Source organism: Balaenoptera ricei, chromosome 4 (genome assembly GCF_028023285.1).
Source record: "Balaenoptera ricei isolate mBalRic1 chromosome 4, mBalRic1.hap2, whole genome shotgun sequence".
NCBI lineage: Eukaryota > Metazoa > Chordata > Mammalia > Artiodactyla > Balaenopteridae > Balaenoptera > Balaenoptera ricei.
In genome coordinates, this window is record NC_082642.1 from 85,932,414 (window position 1) to 85,953,965 (window position 21,552).

Consider the following 21,552-nt stretch of genomic DNA (forward strand, 5'->3'; position numbering starts at 1 on the left):
GACACTCCCTCGAAAAATAAATAACTGCCCCCAAACCAACCACTGCAGCAAATCTCCATGTCTATCCCAGGATTCAAAAGTAGAGCTATTTGATGCAAGTTTTGGTATCAGTTAAGAGAGAGATGATTCTACTTATGGAATCCTAGCATCACAGACTAGGACAACCCAGTTTCTTCATTTGACAGTTGGGGAAAGTCAGGGTTGGAGAGAGGAAGTGCTTTGCTGAAGATGAAGACATACAGTAACAGAATGAGGTATCCAACGCCGGTCATATAAAACCATACTCCATTCCCTGCAATGCTTGGGAAACGTCCTTAACAATCCTTAGCCTTGTTGAGGCAGGCTTCGCTGACCATCTCTCAGAGCCCAGCCCAGGATCTTCTCTCCCCAGCTGATTGTGGAGTACAGCATAGTGCCGCCCAGCTTTCTGACCAACCCTCTACCCGGCTTCCCTGAAGACAAATACATGACCTTTTTCATCCTGGAAGATCTCAACCTCTCATCACAACAGAGAGACAACAGGTAAATAGAACACCAAACCCAAGAACATTTAAAAGCTGCCAGAATCTTATAAACTTGTTGCCCATGGTCCATAATGTAGAGTCTAATTTTTTTCCTGAGAACATTGTTAGAGTTTCCCCTTCTATTCCTCAAACTGGAGATGAAGCTCCACCTCTCCGTTCTTTAAGAAGCCCTCTTCTCCTCCCCCCCAGCACCCCACCCCTCCATCTCCCACCTGAGCAAAGGAGGAAGCATTCTGACCAGAGATGCCCCCATTTCATGAGGCAGCTCTCCCTCAAGGGGAAGACTCCCTTAGGCTTCTCATCCAACCACAATGCAAAAAGGTAAGACTAATAAGAAAGATAAGGATTGGTAAGCAATCTCTTCTTTGTCTGAAATCTCGGAGCACATTCCCAAGCCCTTCTCAGTCTCTTCAAGATTCTTCTTGGTATCCTTAAAAAACTAAAAATAGACTTACCATGTGACCCAGCAATCCCATTCCTGAGCATATATCCAGAAAAAATGAAAACCCTAATTTGAAAAGATATATGCACCCCAATGTTCATAGCAGCACTACTAACAATAGCCAAGACATGGAAGCAGCCTAAGCGTCCATCGACAGATGAATGGATAAAGAAGATGTGGTATATACATACAATGGAATACTACTCAGCCTTAAAAAAGAGTAAAATAATGCCTCTTGCAGCAACATGGATGGACCTAGAGATTATCATACTAAGTGAAGTAAGTCAGACGAAGAAAGGCAATATCATATCACTTATATGTAGAATCTAAAAAAAAAAAGATATAAATGAACTTATTTACAAAACAGACTCACAGACATAGAAAACAAATTTATGGTTATCAAAGGGGAAAGGGGCGGGGAGGAATAAATTAGGAGTTTGGGATTAACAGATACACACTAATATACATAAAATAAACAAGGATCTACTGTATAGCACAGGGAACTATATTCAGTATCTTGTAATAACCTATAATGGAGAAGAGTCTGAAAAAAAAATATATGTATGTATATGTATAACTGAATCACTTTTGCTGTACACCTGAAACTAACACAACATCATAAATCAAGTATACTTCAAGTAAAAAAAAAACCAGATTCTTCTCGGTATCCAACTCATGATCAACTCCAATTTCATCAACCCACTCCACCCAGCCAGCTGGTCACAGGGATTTCCAACAGATGCAGGAAATGAAGAGAACTGGGGGGTGGGTGAGGGACTGGGGGACCTGCTAGGGAATCTCGCCATGGCCCTCACTTCTCAAGGGACGTGTAGGTGGGGATGTCTTTTCTTAATACCTTACTTCTGGTCCAGTGCCCACCTTCTTCATTTCACCAGCAGGTGCGCAATCTCCAGCACCACCCTAAATTCTCAAAAGGATTAGTGTAACCTTAAACTCCATATGCAGACTTTTGAGTGAGAGTTTCACATTCTCCCGCAGCTGAATACACACCCCAACCATCTCCAAGTCAGGTCTCCCCTAAACTATCTCCCTCTCTTCTAAGTGAAAATTATTCGTATAAGCATCAGATTGAAAAGCTCAGCTCTACTTCAATTACTTTAATCCAGCCAAGCAAGAGGTGTTCTGTTCCCCTTCCAAAGGCCCCTCGGGCTGGGTTCACAGGGTGGCTACAGTAAGCATCCTCACTTTTGGAAATGTCTGGGAAACTAATAAAGGCAGAAGAAATTTCTTTTAGTTTCCTGGAAAACCTAGCTTTTTATTTACAAAACTTAAAAAAAAAAATCAGTAGGAGCTCCACTCTACCTGCTCTGTAAAATGTTAAACCAAAAGGTTTGCACGAAGAATTACACTAGACCTTTATTCAGGCAACTTTATGTTCTGCTTCCCTGTTCACAGGCTGACCTATTAATCCTATTTAAAGGAAGTAAAAAAGGATTTTCAGCCAAAAGTTGGAAGAGAAGGGCAGTTTCGTGTACTGTGTTGCTCATTTAACATATTAAACATGCACTAATTTCATCCTTAAAACAACCCAATGAAGTTGGCATTCTCTTCAACATCCTTAAAAACTAAAACTGAGTATAAAATTAAAGGATGAAATACATTCTTTTATCCCTGCTTTATGAATGAAGAAAAGCATCAAAAAGGCTAGTTGGCTCAAGGTCACACAAGCTAGTCAAGGTCACACAGCTTGACCTTGACTAGCTTGTGTGACCTTGACTAGCTCAAGGTCACACAAGCTAGTCAAGGTCACACAGCTATGCAGTAACAGACTCAGGTCTGCCTGACTCCAAAGTCCCCATTTTTGTTTTCCAGGATCCACCCTGCTTCTTGTAATCTCCGAGGCTGACACTCCTATTTATTTCCTCTTTTGTGGTACTGATGCCTACTCTCCCTTCCAGATCCAGAAGGACAAAAATAACCAGTATGGTTCCTCTGAAACAATGAAATTTGTTTGTTCCACAAATCTGGCTACAAGGATATTGCCACTAAAAACGAAATCCTCCATGTTAGCCTGGTATCCTGTTAGTATTTCATAGATGTGAGCAATGACAGAGTTGGCTAGTTATTGAGCCTCTCCACAAGCAATCAGTGGGCTCCAATTCTTTGATACTTGGAGTTCAACTTTGGGGTGTCTTGGAAGTCACTGCAGGAGCTTGCTTATGGCCATGGGACCCCCCAGAAGGAGCAGACAGCATGGGATTAAAGGATTAGAGCTGCCTCCAGACATGATGTGGATAAGAAAGGGTTGGGGAGAGAAATCAATAGCTCCCTTCTCATATTTCTAAAATGAACATCGAGGTGCAACAATAAATGGTAGATTCCTCTATAACAGTGAGAGGAAAAAAAAAGACAAGGAAAGAGAAGATGAGGGAGTTAATAACAAACATGTTCCATTAGACTAAACAACTTTCCGTCCAGACATCCAACAACTCTGTGAGCCTTAAGAGGTATTTACTACAAAATGACAAATGACAAAACTGAGGTTCAGAGAAGTTACGTAGCTTTTTCAAGGTCACCAAGCTAGTCAGTAACAGCGAGGAGACAAGGATTCAGGTTTCCTGACTCTGGGCCCAGGGCTCTCTCGGCCCACAAGCCTCTGTGGAGATGGAGATGGCCTCACTCGCTCACGTCGGGTGAAGTCACTGGGTTTCTAGTCGCCATTCTACCATGAACTTGCTATACAGCGACAGAGATAGAGTGAGGACTCTGACAAACTGGAGAAAGTGTGGTGCCTCTAAAGGACACAGCTGCTATTCAGTCCCAGGAGATTATGGCCATACAGGAAATAAAGGTAGTCCTTCTCATTTTTCAAGCTGGAAATCTGGTTTTGTGAAAAATCTCCCAACTTTTAAATGTTTGCTCTAAATATTTAAAAACACCATGTTGGTCAAATCAAACACATACAGGGGAAACCAAACCCACAGGTAACCAGTTCTAAATCTGATGTAAATTTGCATAATAAAGGGCGAGACCAAGTGGCTAGTTCCTAACCAAGGGACCACAAGGGCATGGAGTTATTGGTGCTATAAATCCACGTGCCCACCAAGCACTACCTCTCAAGCCTACATACTACTATTTTTCAAGTATATATAGATGCTATTATGAAAAAATTCAAAGTAATTCACATGGTTAGCTAAATTCATAGTAGCTTTCTATAACTACTCATTTTTCTCCAATAAACTGATAGTAAAAATATAACCACTACCATTTGAATCCTCATCATTTTTTAATCGAAAAAAAAAAGACCCTCATGTTTAGAAAAGGTTGGAAATGACTGAACTAGATAATTTCTGAAGTGTACATTTTTATAATTCCATGGCTATAAGCTGCAGAGAGGTGGGAGTCTAGGAAGAGAAGTCCCCTGAACACACCAAGGTATGTCCTTAAAACTCAGCACACAATGACTAACTCAATGCCTGTTGTGAACTGTGTTCTACCTAACTGTTCAAGTTCAAGAACAAAAGCAAAGTAGCCAACTACACTAGCAATGTTTATTGAACAACTGTGGTTCAGGCAAGTAGAAAAAGACAAGCAAGAATAGGTCCGAGATAAGCTATCATTGAGCCTTCATGACAATGGGAAACATCAGACATCAGCAAACTCATAACGGATCAGTGCAACTAAGACACCTATGAAGATAGAATGCAGGTTTAGGAGAATGTGACCTGTCCTGGGCTAGCCTGAAAAGCCTCCTCGAGAAGTGACATTTGGATTGAGCTGAGATCATCTAGGGAAGTAGAAGTTAAGGAGTTGGTTGCATGGGTGTGTGGGAGGAGGGATGGGGCATTCCAGCAAAGGGCCTCAGTGGTGGGGATATGGTATTTCCAAAGAACTGAAAGGCCAGTGTGGCTGAAACCAAGAGAGTGAGGACATCTGAGGTTTGAGATGGGGCTTGAAAAGGCCTTAGGAAACAGAGCCCTGAGTCCTTCTAATCCTGTTCAGAATGTTTAGGCTTTTACTTCAAGAGAGATTGCAGTGTCAGTACCTCACAGAGCGCCCATCTCAAAGCAGGTGTATAAGAAACATACAGTGAAACTGAAGGGGTGGCAGGAGGTGAAGCCAGAGATGTGAGCAGGAGCTGGGTCTCCAAAGACTGTAAAATACGCTAAGGAGTTTAACTTTACTGTGAAGAATGATGGGTTGTCCCTGAGGGCTTAGGCCTATTTAAAAGGTGACTCAGCGTGGAGAATGGATTTAAGGGATTGGAAGCAGAAAACCCAGGGAGATGATCGCAGTAACCCAGGAAACTGACAGTAGTGACCCTAACTAAGGTGGTGACAGTGGGAATGGAGAGAAGAAAACAGAGCCTAAAGGATGAGGCAGAATGGACAGGCCTCGGTTTCTTTTCAGCTTCGGGGTAGGAGGACGAGAGAGGGGCTCAGGATGATTCCCGAATTCCCGTCTTATGACTCTGGTGAAAGGTGGTGTGGCTGATCCAGGCTTGAAGCACAGACAGATTCACTTTGGACACTCAATTCGTGGCACCTTTGGGTCAACCAAGTAGACTTGTGCAAGAGGCAGTCAAGTCCGGGCTGGGGCACAGACTCGGAAGGCAGCAAGAGAGATGGAAAATGATACTACGAGAGGATCAGAGAAAGTGTGAGGGGAGAAAAGACAGAAGGATCACCAAGGGCTGGACAAAGAAATACAAATCTGTCCCTTACATGGAGATTGAGGAAAAGGAGAAAACCAGCAAGAGTATGCTGGATGGAAGCCAAGGGAAGAGAGTTTAGGAGAGAATGGTCAACAAGGTCAAGCTGGAGAAGGAAAGACAAATCACAGCACCATGTTCTGTTCTGGTTGGTGTTTCCTTCAGGGCATTAATCATAACCTACAATTTTTTTTCACTGTCCATCTCCTTCTAAGACTTGTAACCAACAATATGAAGGTTTGTTCCCCACTGTACTCCTACTGTTCACAGAGGGCTTGTTGCACAGAAATTCTCAAAGATCTCTGTTGAAGGAATATGGAGAAGGCACGTGTGAGTGTTTAAGAAGGAATCAGTAATGAAGGAGAAACTGCAGATAAAAGGGGCAGAAATAATCCCCAGGGAAGAAGGCTGGGCCGGTAGAGAGGATGGGACCCAGGAGACGGGAACAGAGGTAGGTTGGTCCTGAATGACACAAAGATACTCAGAAAGCTCATTTCCCATCCATCCTCTTCCCCAAGAACCAGAGATGATAAAATTCTCTCCCATGAGTTTCTACACTGTCCAGATGGCCTCGCCCATCCTGGATGCTCCATTCCCCTGAGATTTTATTCCAGGAAAAAATGAGTAAGTAGGTTGGGGATGAGGCCTCTCTGAGGATTCCAGTTCCAATCCTCTGCATCATGAGCACCAGATTTTCAAGAAGTGATTTCATCCCAACGACTGATTTTGTAGCATGAAGCCAATGTGCTTCAGTGTTTTAAGTCAAGTCAACGTACAAACATCTGCCCTTACAAAGCAGGGCAACTAGATCCAGTTTTTACTTAAAGAATTATTCCCTTTTCAAAAGTAGTCACTTACTGCACTAAAGAGTCAGATCCCTTAGTTCACTTAAAACCCAATTCGATTTATAAATTTTGATTTCACAGTAACTGTCTTAAGAGTACGTTTGGCATCTGCCTTTCACTGAAAAAAGATGAGCTCCCATTCCCCCCACAATGATAGACTACATTAACTATATCCTAATTAAATGTTCTAAATCTGGAATGACATGGGGAGAAAGAGGGGGGCAGAGCCTGTACCTTCATAAGACTTGCCCCAATTTACTTAGCATCAAGGGCCCAGGTGACCTTTATAGAGCCTTAAATCAATCAATTAGCTGAGACACACCTTCTTACTTTCAAAATGAAGAGACGGCATGGATAAGATGGTATTTCACACAAAGGACTTTCAATAAACATAAACCACAAGCATCAAAAGAATGTTTGTCCTTAGGGCTGCCAAGAAAGGCCAAATGATAGAATGAAAAGAGTCTGGACCAGGAGCCAGAAGAATCAAATTAGCAACTGGCTCGCCGGACAATCAAACCAACCTCTTCTCCGCTCTGCCCACTATTCCCTCACTTCCATCCGCTCCCTCAACGTTCAGCATCACCTCATGTTTTATGCCAGCAACGAGCACAGGGCCTGGCATGGTGACGGCGCTCATGTTATGGAAAGGTACACGGGGTTAAGAGCTCAACTGCCTAGATTTGAATCCAGCCTCTCACCAGCTTGAGCAAGTGACTTAACTGCTGTAATTGCTTTACAGGTAAAGCAGGGGGATGGTAGCAGCACCCCCATCGCAGTATTGTTGTGAGGATTAAATGGGTTACTGATTACAAAGCACTTGGAACAATGCCTGATAAACAGCAGGGACGAGTTTCCCAATACAGTCATTGTCATCACCACCGTCAGCTTGACCTTGAGCAAGTTACCGTCCACCACTGTGGGGTTAAATTTCCCCACCAGCGACATGACGGGGTGGATGAACTGATCTCAGGAAGATCCCCACTAGCTTAACTCCTCTATCATTCTTTGAATCCTATTACAACTCTCTAAATCCTCCTAAGTCTCTGAGCTCTCAGACCAGCAGCAGAGAGGGAAGGTCCATTGCCAGGCATCTTACTAGCCCATGGAGCTTCAACTCCTCCCAAACATAGGCTGGCCCCAGCATCCCACAGTCTACTCAGCCAGCTCCCTTCCTTACTGTAGATACACACTGTTCAGAGACAAAAATATTCATTGTGATACTCAAAGCCATGTAGACAGCAGAGATGTGAGAAAAGGACACACGTCACGGGGCGGGTGGCAGGGGGAACCAGAGAGAAAGACAAGGAACAATCAAAAGACAAAAAGCAAACATGACACACCAGAAATACACTGTGCCCACCAGGTTATTTATTCAGCATTCTTCACCTAATAGCTTAAAAAAACGTCAAACTACAAGGCAGCTCTGTAGCAGGGAAATGTTCCCTATCTAGAAGCACAGCCCTCTCAAGGTGATTCCCCTTCACTTTAAACCCAGGCAGATGCTCCCCAGGGAGCACGTGCTACTGAGTGGACAGTCTTAGGTGCAAACACCTTTCTCAGGAAGCAGTCACTTGCCAGACATTTAACTCACCTCCACTCTGCCCAAAAGTAAAATCAGTGTTCAGGATGATCAAGTCCCCTTTCCCTTCTGGGCCTCAGTTTCCACTTCTGTAAAATGGAGGAGGGAGGAACTCAGGCCACCTAACTTCCAAGTTTCCTAACAGCATTAAAATTGTAGTATTCCAGGACTTCCCTGGTGGCACAGCGGTTAAGAATCTGCCTGCCAATGCAGGGGACACGGGTTCGATCCCTGGTCCAGGAAGATCCCACATGCCACGGAGCAACTAAGCCCGTGTGCCACAACTACTGAGCCTGTGCTCTAGAGCCCACGAGCCACAACTACTGAGCCCACGTGCCACAACTACCGAAGCCCGCGCGCCTAGAGCCCGTGCTCCACAACAAGAGAAGCCACTGCAATAAGAAGCCCACACACCACAACGAAGAGTAGTCCCCACTCGCTGCAACTAGAGAAAGCCCACGTGCAGCAACAAAGACCCAACGCAGCCAAAAATAAATACATAAATAAATTTTTTTTAAAAATTGTAGTATTCCATCAATGATTTCCACTTTGCAGGAGGAAAGGTTTTTTTTCTTAATGAGGTAAAAAAAGATCCATAGGTATTTGCTATTTTCTGCCTGAAGCTCAGTTTCCTGGGTTCAAATTGCCAGTCTACCACTAGCTTTGTGACTTTGGGCAAATTGCTTAATTTCTCTGTGCTTTGGATTGCTCATCAGTAAATAAGAATAATACCTTCCTCATAGGGTTGTTGCTAGGATTAATTTAGATAATGTACATAAAGTATAAAGCACTTAGAACTATTCTTGGAACATGGTAGACACTATTTGAGTGTGGTTATTATTATTTTCAGTTACACAGATAGTTTTTCATTCAAAGGGAAAATTTATTTGGAAATGGCATGCTAGAAGTAACACCAACACACACAAAGACACACAGCAGGTAGATGGGAAACCTGGGTTCTAACCACGATTCTGCCCCCAAACTAGCTGTACAGTAGTGGATGAACTATGGCCCCTCTCTGGGGCCTCAGATTCCAAATCAGAGGTGATAAACTGGCAGCCACAGTTTGACCTACAAGGGAGGTGAGAGGTGATCTCCTTCACCAGTGCAGTCCCCTACTGCCCAGCATCCCTGACTCTGACACCAAGAACCAGCTGGCATTTACCACGCGGCACACCGCACGCACTTTCCTTACTACCCAGTCCCTGGTGGGCCTTTGGCTCCCTGGTTCGGATCTAGAGGGACCGCCCCTTCTCACAACTGGGCTATGAGTCCCTGGGGCACCATATGCCAGCAGGATTCTGTTGTTCCAGATCAGAAACACAGCCTGTGTTAAAGCAGGCTGCGCACACCAAGGGCACAGTTGAGAACAGACAGTTGAGATTTTTTTATTAATCACAGCACCATCCGTACAAGCAGCTGCTATTAGGAACAGCTGCAGCTGCTAAAAGGGTGATCCTGAAGCAGCCTAGAAAAGTGCTTCCAAGTTGGCATACCGACAACGGGCACGTGCAGACCTGCAGTCTATTGGCTTGGTTCTTCCTACCGATCCTCAGCGCCTCTCTCTGGACCAGAAATCCTCCTTCTTCCATACCCTGAGGTGGCGTGGGATAAGGGAGGTTTCTAGAATCAGCCTAATACAAAGAATTTGGGGTGAACTTCAAAGGATTTCAATTTGATTCCACCTCAACCATTCAGTGACCTTGAGTGAGTTACTTCTCTTGACCATGGGTTTCTTCCTATGTTAAAATAGAGCCAATAATAATACCTACTCTATATGGTTGTTGTGAGAAGTCAAAACTAGATTATGCCTATGAAAGTATTTTGTAGACTGTGGAAGTCCAGATGAAAAAATACAGGTTTATCATTTTCCCATGAAAACTGCAGTTTGACGCATAAACCATCTAATACAGAATTCACTGTTGTTAGCTTAGGGCTATCACAGGTGAAATCAGAGAATCACATGGCTACAAAGGGCCTTTTGAGGACCTGTAACCCAGCCTTTCTACACTGTCCCCCTCTCCTCCAGTCCCTGAATGCTATCAACAAGAGCCTAGCCAAAGGGTGGCCCCACTTGGAAAACCTCCACCTGCAGGAAACTCACTATATTCCAAGGCAGGCAGCCCATTCCCTCCACCGTGGGCCTAATCCAAACACAGACCATTCCTCCTTGTAGAGACCAAATCAGACTTGCTATAATTTAAGCAGCCTTGAAAGCTGCTTTCAAATGGACCTACCCCAGGGCCTTTGCACATGCTGTTCTACCTACTTGAATACACTTCCGTCAGTCTTCAGGTGGCCAGGTCCTTCTTATCTTTCCAGTTCAAATGTCTCTGCTTCAGAGAGGCCTTCTCTATCACTCTTCACTCCATCCTACCCAGTGACCTTCCATCATAAGGGTCTGTGCTTTTTTTTTTTTTTTAAGCACACATCCCTATTTACTCATGTGCTTAAATCTTGTTGAATTCCCCAGAGAACGTAAGTCCTATGGAGGTAGTGACCTTGCTTCTCTAATTCACCACTCTGTGCTCTTACAATACAGTAACTTCATAGTAATTACACTAGTTCATGGTAGGCACTCCAACATACGTTGAATGTATTTTATGAATTAATGAATGAATGCTTAATTCTATGCACACTGTAGATATTCAAATACTCATTAGAAGAAACAAAAACCTCAACATGCCTTACACCAACTCCCACTACTGACTTAACTCACAAGTATTAATCATGTCTTCCTGTGTTGAGGGAAAAAAATATAAAAAATAAACAAACTGAACAACAGCTCCCCGTGCCAGCTTTATTCATAGCAGCACTGTCCCTAGTAATCTATCTCTTTATCTCGTGCAGAGGGAATTCATGAAAAGGCACTTAAGTGGACGAAAAACAGATAGCTGTTTCCTGGAGACAGGGCCTCACATAATGGCATAATTATGAACTGCCCTTAAAGAGATCACTCAGCTGGCAAGTAGTCACCCAAGTCCATTGTGAATGCTGTCACAGGCCCTCAGATATGCGAGGCTAACAAACAGACATGGAGAATGCATGCCTACAGGGTATGTACTGAGCCATGCCGCCCTCAGCCAGCCTTACCCACTGTGTACCCTTGGCCCAGTGGAGAGTAGAAAAGCCAGAGAGGTATGAAAGCTGCTACCCTTGCCTGGTCTGGGAACATAGACTCACCCCAGCAACCATGAAAGATATCTGGGTAGAAAAGCCACAAGTTCTTCGCAGGCTATGTGCTGGAGCAGAAGACACCGGAGACCTGGGTTGAGTCTGTTCTACAACCTACTCTATAACCTCCAACTAAGTCATATCACCTCCCGGAGTCTCAGTATTCCCATCTGTAAATGGGGGTTACTAGTTCCTTTCTCAAAGGCTGGTCCAAAGAATAATACCACACCATATCAGATGCTAATATGTATTGTAATCTATAAAGCACTGCTCAAAGATAAAGTATTGATGGCAAGTTAGCTTATAATCATAAATAATTGCTGCAATTAGGATTCCAGAATAGGCATCCAAACACCTGGAGGTTGACTGATAAGCGTAAGGAACACCTTTATGAGAAAGATGACTTAACGCTTTCTATGCATCCTTTAAAGCCCCAAGTGTGGGAGTGCAGGAGGTTCGCCCAAGTACCCCGGATGCCCAGGGAAGAAAAGTCAGGGTCTACAAGAAAGGGGTATTTCCCACAAGTCATGGTTTGCCGCTCTTGGTCAACAAGCTACAGCAATTAATTGGGACATTTCTTAAACTGCCCTATGATAAGTCTTAAGGATGTTATTATTGGAATCTAGGAAAAAACTCCCCTACCACATGAGGAGATCAGCTCAAGATTTTCTTGACTCCAGAGAAGATGACGGAATATGGCTTAATGAGGGGAGCAACCATAAAGAGACAATGTCAGAAAGCGCTCATGCCTTAAATAGAGCCTGAAATAAGAAGCTGTGTACGGAAAGGCTCTTTTAAAATGCATCAAGTGGGGCTTCCCTGGTGGTGCAGTGGTTGAGAATCTGCCTGCCAATGCAGGGGACGCGGGTTCGAGCCCTGGTCTGGGAAGATCCCACATGCCGCGGAGCAACTCGGCCCGTGAGCCACAATTACTGAGCCTGCGCGTCTGGAGCCTGTGCTCGGCAACGAGAGACCGCGATAGTGAGAGGCCCGCGCACCGCGATGAAGAGTGGCCCCCGCTTGCCACAACTAGAGAAAGCCCTTGCACAGAAACGAAGACCCAACACAGCCATATATACATACATACATACATACATTAAAAAAAAAAAGAATGTAAGCAGACAAGAATAGCATTAAAAAATAAAAAAAAAATAAAAACAACCTCTCTGCACAGCACCTTAAAAAAAAAAAAAATGCATCTAGTCACGTAACACTCTGTTGGCACCTACTGTTTACGTAAGCCCACTGGGCACTGCAAAGGTAAGTGAGCAGGGATTATTTAGCCTACAGCGTGGGGAAAGATGTGGTAAGGGCTATGAAAGGGGACCAGGTGTTAGGAGAACACAGAGGAAAGGGAAACTTCTTTTCTCCTTGGAGAGATATAGGAAAGCTTCATGAGTCAAGCCGCATTTGAGCTGGGAGAAGAAAACAAAGCAGAGATAAGATGTCAGAATGCTGAGACTCTTTAACTGTTTCTGTGACACAGATGTCTTGACAGGCTGGAAAAGCCTGGCGACCTCTGCAAAAAAAACAAGTATATTTAAATGAATGATAAAATTACACAGGACTTCAAAGAAAATTGGTATTAAAACACAAAATGCAGTTAAAAAACAAATTTGTGATAGAGTACCATATGTGATTCTTTATTAATGAGGTCAATAAAATCTAGCAGCAAGTCTAACATCTACTATAATTTCAAAGCAGCAGTGAATGGCTTTTTGAGACGTCTGTAATATCTGTAATGTGAAGTGAAAATATCTGTGATTTCTATTGGCAACAAAAGCAAAAAACATAGGTACTGTTAATACTACTATAGTTTGTTACCTACTTTTATAATGAAAGGAAATGCAATATTGCAGTTAGCGATCAATAAAAATAAAGAGGTAATTTTTCCCCAATCAAGTTCACAGATTCCAAGTTTTTGTTTCCATGGACCCAGGTTAAGAAATCCTGATAGACAAAACAGCCCAAGCAAAAGAAGAAAGTGAGAAATTCGGGTAATGTTATGAGACCATGTAGAACATGCAAAGACACAAATAGGAGATGGCATTGAAAGGCAGGCCAAACCCTCAGAAGTCACCAGCAAGAAGGTTTTTCATTCCCCAATCATTAAACCACAGAATGTGCTCTAAGTTCCAGAACAGTATCTTTTTTTGAAATAAAAGATGAATGAAAGAAGCAAGAAAACATCTTAACACAGGTTATAGCTCCTTTCCAAAAGTGTAGTAGATGACAGCACATTGATAAATTTACTAAAAAAAACCCCACATATCCAATAGGATTATGTATGTAAAACTGTATGCATGTAAGTATGAGTGGGTATAAGCGTGTTTTATAAACATAGACGTCCAGAAAAAATGTACATCAAATATTAACAGTAATTAGAATTTGGAGGTGATTTTACTTTCTTCTTTGCATTTTCTACAATTGGAAAGTGGGCAAAAAAGAAGCCCAAAAAAGGTTAGGTGACTTAGGGTAACACACATTCCACACAGCACAAAACAGAGCTTTACTAGAACTCAGAAATGTCCTTCTTTTGTACCTTCATCTTCAGAACTGAATGCATCTGAACACAGGAGGTAGGTATAATTATTTGCCCCAACTTACATATTCAGACTCTGAGACTCAGAGTCTGTTAAGTGACTTGCCCAAAATCACAGGGCAAGTTAACTGGAGGAGTTGGGGCTAGAACCCAGTTCTCCTGCCCCTCTAGAAGGCAGAATAGTATCACTGTTGAAAGCAAGGGTTTTGCATCAGCCTGACCTTGGTTAAGTCCCAGCTATACCACTTACTCGCTAGTAAACTTGGACAAATTCCTGAATTTTTCTAATCCTAGAGTTCTCCATACTTCTTTACTTCAAAGGGTTATGGTGTCCTTGGGAAATGATCCAATGATGTGAAACCCTATTACAACCTCTGACACAGAGGAAACATTCTAATAATCATCTCAGTCACTATGCCTCCCTGTCTCCGTCCCAGGGGGAAGGACTCCAGCTTTACCAGAAGCCAGCAGACACATCTGCTCGTTAGACACAGCAGCCCGGTTCTAGTCTCAAAAGTCAACTGGGATCAGCTCATTGTACGCACAAGCAGCTCTACTGGACAGGGAGTGAACAACATCAGGCCTAACACGGGACAGAATGTCAGAGTGCTCAGCAGCCAGTTTGGGGATCTCTAGGGATTCGGATTCAATAGGTCTGAAACGGGACCAGAGAGTCCAAATTGTTAAAAAGCTCCAGGAGAATCTAAAGAGCTAACGATCAAGGACAAGTTCCTAGTTTGACATGAGAGACTCTACTATTTCTGTGAATACAAAAGGGACCCAGTCTAATCACAAGCAATGCATTATCCAATGGGTGGCCCAACAAGGCATCATAGGAAGACCAGGGATCATCAATGGTTCCAGGGCTCTTTTGTCATGAAGGGCAGCAAACGCCCAGAACCCTGGAGGGAGAATTGAAACCAACTCAAACCAGAAGCAAAAAAAAATGTTCAGAGGGACTTCCCTGCCCCAGATGCATAATGTTTTCAGAGCTGGAACAGACTTCAGAGATGACATCCATTATACAGATACCACAGCACATTAGTGACTAGAACAGTAAAGAACGTACCAAGACTTGGAGACCCACAAAGCAAAGATTCACAATAAATTCCCTCAGTAAAGATTGCTGGATGGATTCATTAAGGAAAAGTGACATTCAAACACTCGAAAGACAGGGCTTCAAAATGGCCTACTCTGTAGATCTAGAAAGTACCTAAAAATACGGTAGTTCCGACAGCACTCAGAAACACCACAACCATGGGCCTGAAAGGAGACAAGAGTCAGCTAACTATTCTCTTAAAGTTGATGGGCAAAGCAGAAGAGGGAGGGGGTCTCCACAGGCCCATATGAATTAAAGTTTTTGCTCATTATCTTATCCTTAGGACCCTGCATACTGCTTGGCAAACAGTATAACATTCAGTAAATATTTGTTGAACGCATGAAAGTAAGAAAGACAGGCCAAAAGAGACCATCTCTGCTCCTGCAGGCTAAGCAGGGTACTAAGTATAGCATTCCTCACGGGGTGGGGACTTTTTGGTTGTCTGGCCCAAGAGCGATAGAAACTGATTGCCCATACAGTGGAAGGAACATGAGCTTTCGAGTCAGGAATACTTGGGTTCAAACTCAAACTCCATATGATCTTGGCATAAGTACTTGACCTCTTTGAGCCTCAGTGTTTCATCTTTAAAGGGGGATTAATATCACCTACTTCACCTCTAAAACAGGCATGATGGTATTTATCCTTACAAAGTTTCTGGAAGAAAATTACATGAATATATTTATGCGAAGTAGCTAGCACAAGGGCCAGCATACAGTATGAACTTAACAAATGGCAATGTGGGTTGGAATTAATCATGCCCTCTCCAGCCAGAGCCTATATTCTCCTAGGTCACCTCTAATTATACTCTATAGTCTTTCTGATAGGAAGCTGCAGAAATAAATTCCAGTGTAAGCTCACTAGATTTTCTAACAATGCCCATTTCTTTAAATAAATAATAAAATCATGTATACATTCCTTTTCAGTTTACAAAGTAACTTCATATTCACACACATAATTCTGAAACAGTGCATTACTATTATTCCATGTTTAATAGATTGAAAATACTATTATCTGTGTTTACTGGATGAAAAACCTAAGACCACCTAGCCAGCAAGAGGCAGACTGAGACAGGAACTATAGATTTTAACATTTTATTCTAATGACCATCAGTTTCTTAACCTGAAATTCAAACAAATGATCTATGGAATAAAATAACTCCAACTCAGACTGCTCCAGAACTCATGTCAAATGCTGACTGGATTACCCTAATACAGCTGAAATCAGAAACAAATTTCTGAAAGAAGAGACAATATTTTTTTTTTAAACAAAGCCCCTCCTCTGGACTTAATACATCAATTCTTGATAGCAAAAGACTTAGAATCGGGCCAAGAGAGTTTTAGCAACATCTCTTCCATTTATTAGCCATGGGACCCTGGATGATTCTTAACCCTAGTAAAATTCAATATCCTCATCTGGGTAATGGGAAAGCAATACCACTCCTAAGGTTGTGTGAAGTTCCTGGCACGGAGAAGGCAGTCAGTAAGTGATAACTACTCTATAATGACCACACCATGGTACCAACCATTTGGACTGAAGGGGAAGCGACTTCTTATTTCTTCCTGGCTCTTCTAGCTTCTTCATAACCCCTGTTCTGCATCTGTTCAATGGGGACACAACCAGTCTTCATTTGACCTCACCAGGGAATGAAGATAACAAAAGAGCTGGCAGAGACATTATGCAAATACCAATTATTATTAAAATATTAATGAACTCTGGCAATTTCCCTGAATTTTGATAAATGGTGTTTATTATGCACTGCCAGTCTCTCCCACAATCTGGGCTCTCACATATTAACTAGATAATAACAGCAATCATTCTCCTAAAAGACCAAGGTGCAGAGAAATAAACAGTGAGTCTAGATGACTCCCGCAAATACCTGCCTCTGAAGGAATCAGAATCTCCGGACAAGCAGAGGAGGTCAGGACAGACCATGGACAGCTGGGTGACCGGTAGCAGGCTCAGATCAACTACACAGCCTATGCAGACCCCTGCTTTGATAGGACAGTGGAGTTTCCCGGTGCCGACAGGTCATTGTTTATGACAATAGCCTACCACAACTTTGCCCTTCTGCGTAAAGTTGCCTCCAATCTCGATAAAACAAAAAGGACCTGGGAAGCCGGTGGGCGGGGCGTTTAGTCCAGGCTAACAATCTCATACAGAAGTGGTTGCCCCTGCCAGCTGCCTAAAAACAGAGGTAGCGTTATCCACAGCTCCCTTAAAGAGGTTTGCACCAAACTCCTCTGCCATTTCGTTCTGTGTGAGGGGATAATGTTTTTAGGCTACTGACAATCCTCAGGTGCCGCTCATACAGAAGCAGAACAAAGCCAAGAGGACTCACACCCAGCCCCCCAAAAACTCCCAGAAATAAGGGCCTGGCGCCACCGCTGTGAACACCTTAACAAGCTGAGGGTCATTAAGACACATCATTCGCATATTCATGAAAGACTGTGGACTGCGGCAAGTGAAACAAAGTGCACAAAAAGAGATTTTGTTTTTTCAAGCCAAGCGAAAATCCGCTTTAGGAAAAGTAAATCCACACAGGGACCCTTGCTGTCGCCAAACCTTCACTTGTCTAGAGCCGCCAGCACCTCATTAAAGGAAAGCAGGCAACTCACAAATGAATGCCGCACCACACACAGACAGGCAAGCTCATTTCGCCATCTGCCTTCCAGTGTCCAGAGGGGCAAGAGGCTTAAACGACATGCTCCTGACTTTTCTCTCCCGCAGGTGGAAACATCAAATTCCCAGGGGGCAAGAAAGACTTCTCTTGCAAGATCAACTGGGTAAAAAGGAATAAAAGGGAATTTCGTTTACCTGTCAACACCATGCCACTCATGATATTAAACACAAAATAAATTAAGCACCCTGCAATAATTCACCCTTCGTAAAGGCTTTGCGAAATCAGTGTATCAGCCGTGGGGTTAGCACAGGATTTCCTCATGAGCTGGGCACTTAAACTTACCCCTCCCCACAGCCTCCCATTTTCTGTTCCATGACTATCCCGACTGATGGTGACCCAGCACCTTTTCCTAGTGAACGACCTAGGGCAGGAGACATCGGAATTGAGGCCGGTCCTATAACAACACAATGGCAGACTTCCATTATATACGTCAAAGAGAAAGGCCATGATTAAGCAACTTAAATAACTGCCCTGAGCCTTCTCTGTGTAGCCCCACCCTTCTGACAATCACTGTGCTGGTTTTCAGATGTGAAAGCTTTGTAAGCTTCCCACCGCAAGGTTAGGGAGTTATTTAAACACACACACACACACACACACACACACACACACACACACACCACATTTAATTCATCTGAATATTAGCTGAATGGTCGAATCTCTCAACGGAGAGCTTTTCAACCCCATACACAACCTAGGATACACTTGGGGAGTGTGGAGCAAAAAGTAAAATCCAGCCCCAAGTTTTAACATGCTTCATCCAACTTCCCAAAGCGTTACTACCCACCGCCGGCACACGTTCAATTTGTATTACCCCCAACCTGGGCTGTGGGGAGGAAGCCAGCCGAGAGGTAATACCCGATGATAGAACCAGCAAGGACAGCAGACAGCCGGCTGAAATCCAAGTAGACGGCAGGAGGAAGGCAAAAGCTCAGTCTTCCTCTGTGGTCCAAGACCTTTCTCAATTAAATTTCCCACTACCTGGAAAATTGCCTAAGAATGTATTTGTCGAGCGCACAGAGACACGCGGTAGGGCAGCGTTACACTGGAGTCTCAGTTCTGCGGAGTGTTCACCGCCAGGCCACGTACTGCATGCAGCTAGAGTTGCACCGGTGGAGCGCAAGCTACGCGGGAGGCTCCCAGCAGCGGACACTCACAGCACTAATCCGAACGACAGGACACCTGGGGAGGGGTTCGGTCTCCCCGGCCTGACTCAATTGTTTTCCTTTACACAGCATTCAACAATCTGTTAAGGACCTGTAGGTGCCAGGCTGGGGGGTGGGAGGGGCGGCATTATTCTAAACCCGGACGTCGCAGGGTTTCGAAGCCCAGGACACCTCTCTCGGCCGGTGCATAGACAGCACACAAAGAGGAAGGGGCTGGCGCTCCTCGGGGTCAGAGCTCTGAGCGTGGTCGTCTTCGAGCTGGGAATTAGGAATTACGAGCTCAGCGAGAAGCCCGGAGAAGCACCGGAAATGCTTCCGACCGCTTCAATGGGAAATCTATTTGCAAATCAAAGTTGCAGGAACTCCCTGCGCCCAGCCTACTTGAGCGGGTTACCAGGGAACACCTAACAAGTTTGGCCACCGGGGGCCCGGCTTGACAGCGCCGCGCCGCAAGCGAGACTAGAGAGCAACTTGTCGCTCGGGCGCCGAGCCAGAGCCCCAGGCTGTCTCCGCGCCCCGAGCTCTGGCGATGACCCGAGACTCGGCGTTGGGAAGGAGCAGGTCCGTGTCTCTGGAGACAAATCCCTTAATTGAAAGGCGCAGCCGGTTCTCACCTGGACCGCGCGGCTTCCAGGGGCTTCCCCCAAACAGTGAGACGTTTCACCACGAACACTTCACCTGCGCTCCAGCCCCCCGTCGGTGAGAAATTAACAAAAGAGCCAGCGAACTCGGGTGGAAAAGGGACCCGGCACAAAGTATAGTAGGGAGGGGAAGGAAGGCAGCTCAGGTTGCCGCGGAGAAAGAAGGGAAGAGGCGGAACAGAGATGGGTTATACCCCAGGCACCCGGCTCCGGGAAGAAAATCAAGAAGGAAAGAGCGCGCGAGAAGGGGGAATGGGTTCTTCACCCCGCTTCCCATCTCACACACACACATACACACACACACACACACACATCCCTCCCTCTTTTTCCTCCTTACCCAGCATGGAAAAGATGAAATCCTTGGCTGTGTGAATCTCCAGTGCTCTCTGGTCGTCATATTCCCGCTGGTCGTGCTTCGTGAATTCTTGGATGAGTTTGTTCAATTCCTCCACCCGAGCTCCCGACCTGAAATCCAGCTCCGGGAACGCAGGCTTGTTGTTACAGCCCAGGGAGGCTGCCTTGCTGGCGGTGGGAGCCGCCATCTTCATACAAAACGCGCCGAGTAGCAGCTCCGCGGCGGCGGCAGCACCCACCCCCGCCCCCCCACCCAGCCCCCCTGGGCCTCCTCCCCTCGCCGGCTCCCTGGCTGTGACCCCGGCCCGTGGGCGGGCTGGCGGGCGGGCGTCTAGGCGGGCGGTTCCGGCTCGGTGCGCTCCGGGCGTCCGGGCTTCAGAAGGATCTGGACTGCAGCGAGAGTGCGTGTGTGGCCCCGACACCCTTCCCTGCGGCCCCACGCCGGCCCAGATGCTGCAGGTCTCTGCCCTCCCCTGGACCTAGCTGGCAACTGCGGTAGCGGTTGTAGAGCCAACCCGAGCCTCCCCCGGGCGAGGAAAGTGAAGTGGAAACAATGTGAAATTCACCAGCTCTGAAATCAACAAGCTGCCGGCTCCGGTGTTACGGAGCCAGCACCAGCGTCCCCCATTTAAAGGGACAGCGCACCCAGAGGAAAGAAAAATAAATAAATGACAGAGGTCTGCGCGCCTATGCCACTTGCCAATCTGTACTCGGGCAGACGAGAGAGGTGTAGACGTATTCTTTCTCTACCTCCACCCCTTTTGGGGGCAGGGCTTGCCAAGCGCGTTCATGAAGGGAGCCTTCCTCTGTCTGATTTTAAGGGCGGTGTCCTGGGCGAGGGCATCCCTATGGGAGCGTTTCCATCTCTAGAACTCCAAAGCCTTTAGGTGGTGAAGGAACCTGCCTTAAGGAATATAAACCAATCTTCTGCCGTTTCTGCACAGATTGCCAAATATGATATGATTAAGCATATCAAAAAAAGAAAGAGACAGTACCCACCCCGTCCCGTAGAGACACGCCCATTAGCCAATAAAGTATCCCAACCTTTGCCCGAGGTAATTAATTTTTCATGGATAACAGCCTATTAAACTTAACATACAATGACTTAATGCGGTTCAGCCCCCTCCAATATAAAAATAGGAAAACTCAAGGGTAGGTGTGGGGGAGGGGGAAGAACAATGAATTGCCCCAGGTTCCAATGAATGTTGAATGACAGGTGAAAATTCTCTCATACAGCAAATACAATTGGAGCACCCACTGTTTGCCAGGCGGAGTGCCAGAATCTCAGGGGACAGGGATAAGCCAAAGGACATGGTTCCTGAGCTGGAGTCATACTCACTTGACAAGGCAGATTCTACTAAGTCATGGTCCTTTAGACAGAATAGGATCTCAGAGCTGTTTTCAGTGTTTATGAGGTTTTTGACTCAGACACTAAGGAGGCCTATTTGTTCTTAGAATAAAAGGTTATCTTCCTCCCTAATTCTCCAAAATCCAACTCATCTGTATCCCACAGTCCCTGATATGAGATAAAAGCTTTTTCTTACCTGGGTTCTCATGGCCAATAATACAAACTCTTTTGTTCGTCCAGGCTCTGTGGTGCCTTTCCCTATAAAATGGAGATGATAATTCCTGTCTCATATGTTGTTTCAAGGATTACATGAAATAAAGTGGGTCAAGCACTAAGTGCAATACCTGACATAATAAACATTTAATTAAATGTTAGCTGCTACTATTGTTGTTGTTATAAACTTAACTCTTTCCTCTTTCCAACCTATCCACATTGTTGCCATGGTGATTTTTACACAACACAGATCTGGGTATTGACATCCTCCTG

General features: G+C 44.8%; 1 protein-coding gene across 1 annotated transcript in view; it reads right to left on the bottom strand.

The window, feature by feature from the left end:
- MB21D2 (Mab-21 domain containing 2) overlaps window positions 1–20,302 on the bottom strand; it is a 104,716-nt gene extending 84,414 nt beyond the window's left edge. Inside the window, exon 1 of the mRNA XM_059922087.1 lies at window positions 19,702–20,302. Within this exon, the coding sequence (XP_059778070.1) occupies window positions 19,702–19,912 (211 nt within the window). The 5' untranslated portion in view covers window positions 19,913–20,302. The remainder of the gene's footprint in view (window positions 1–19,701) is intronic.
- Between the last annotated feature and the right edge of the window lie 1,250 nt (window positions 20,303–21,552).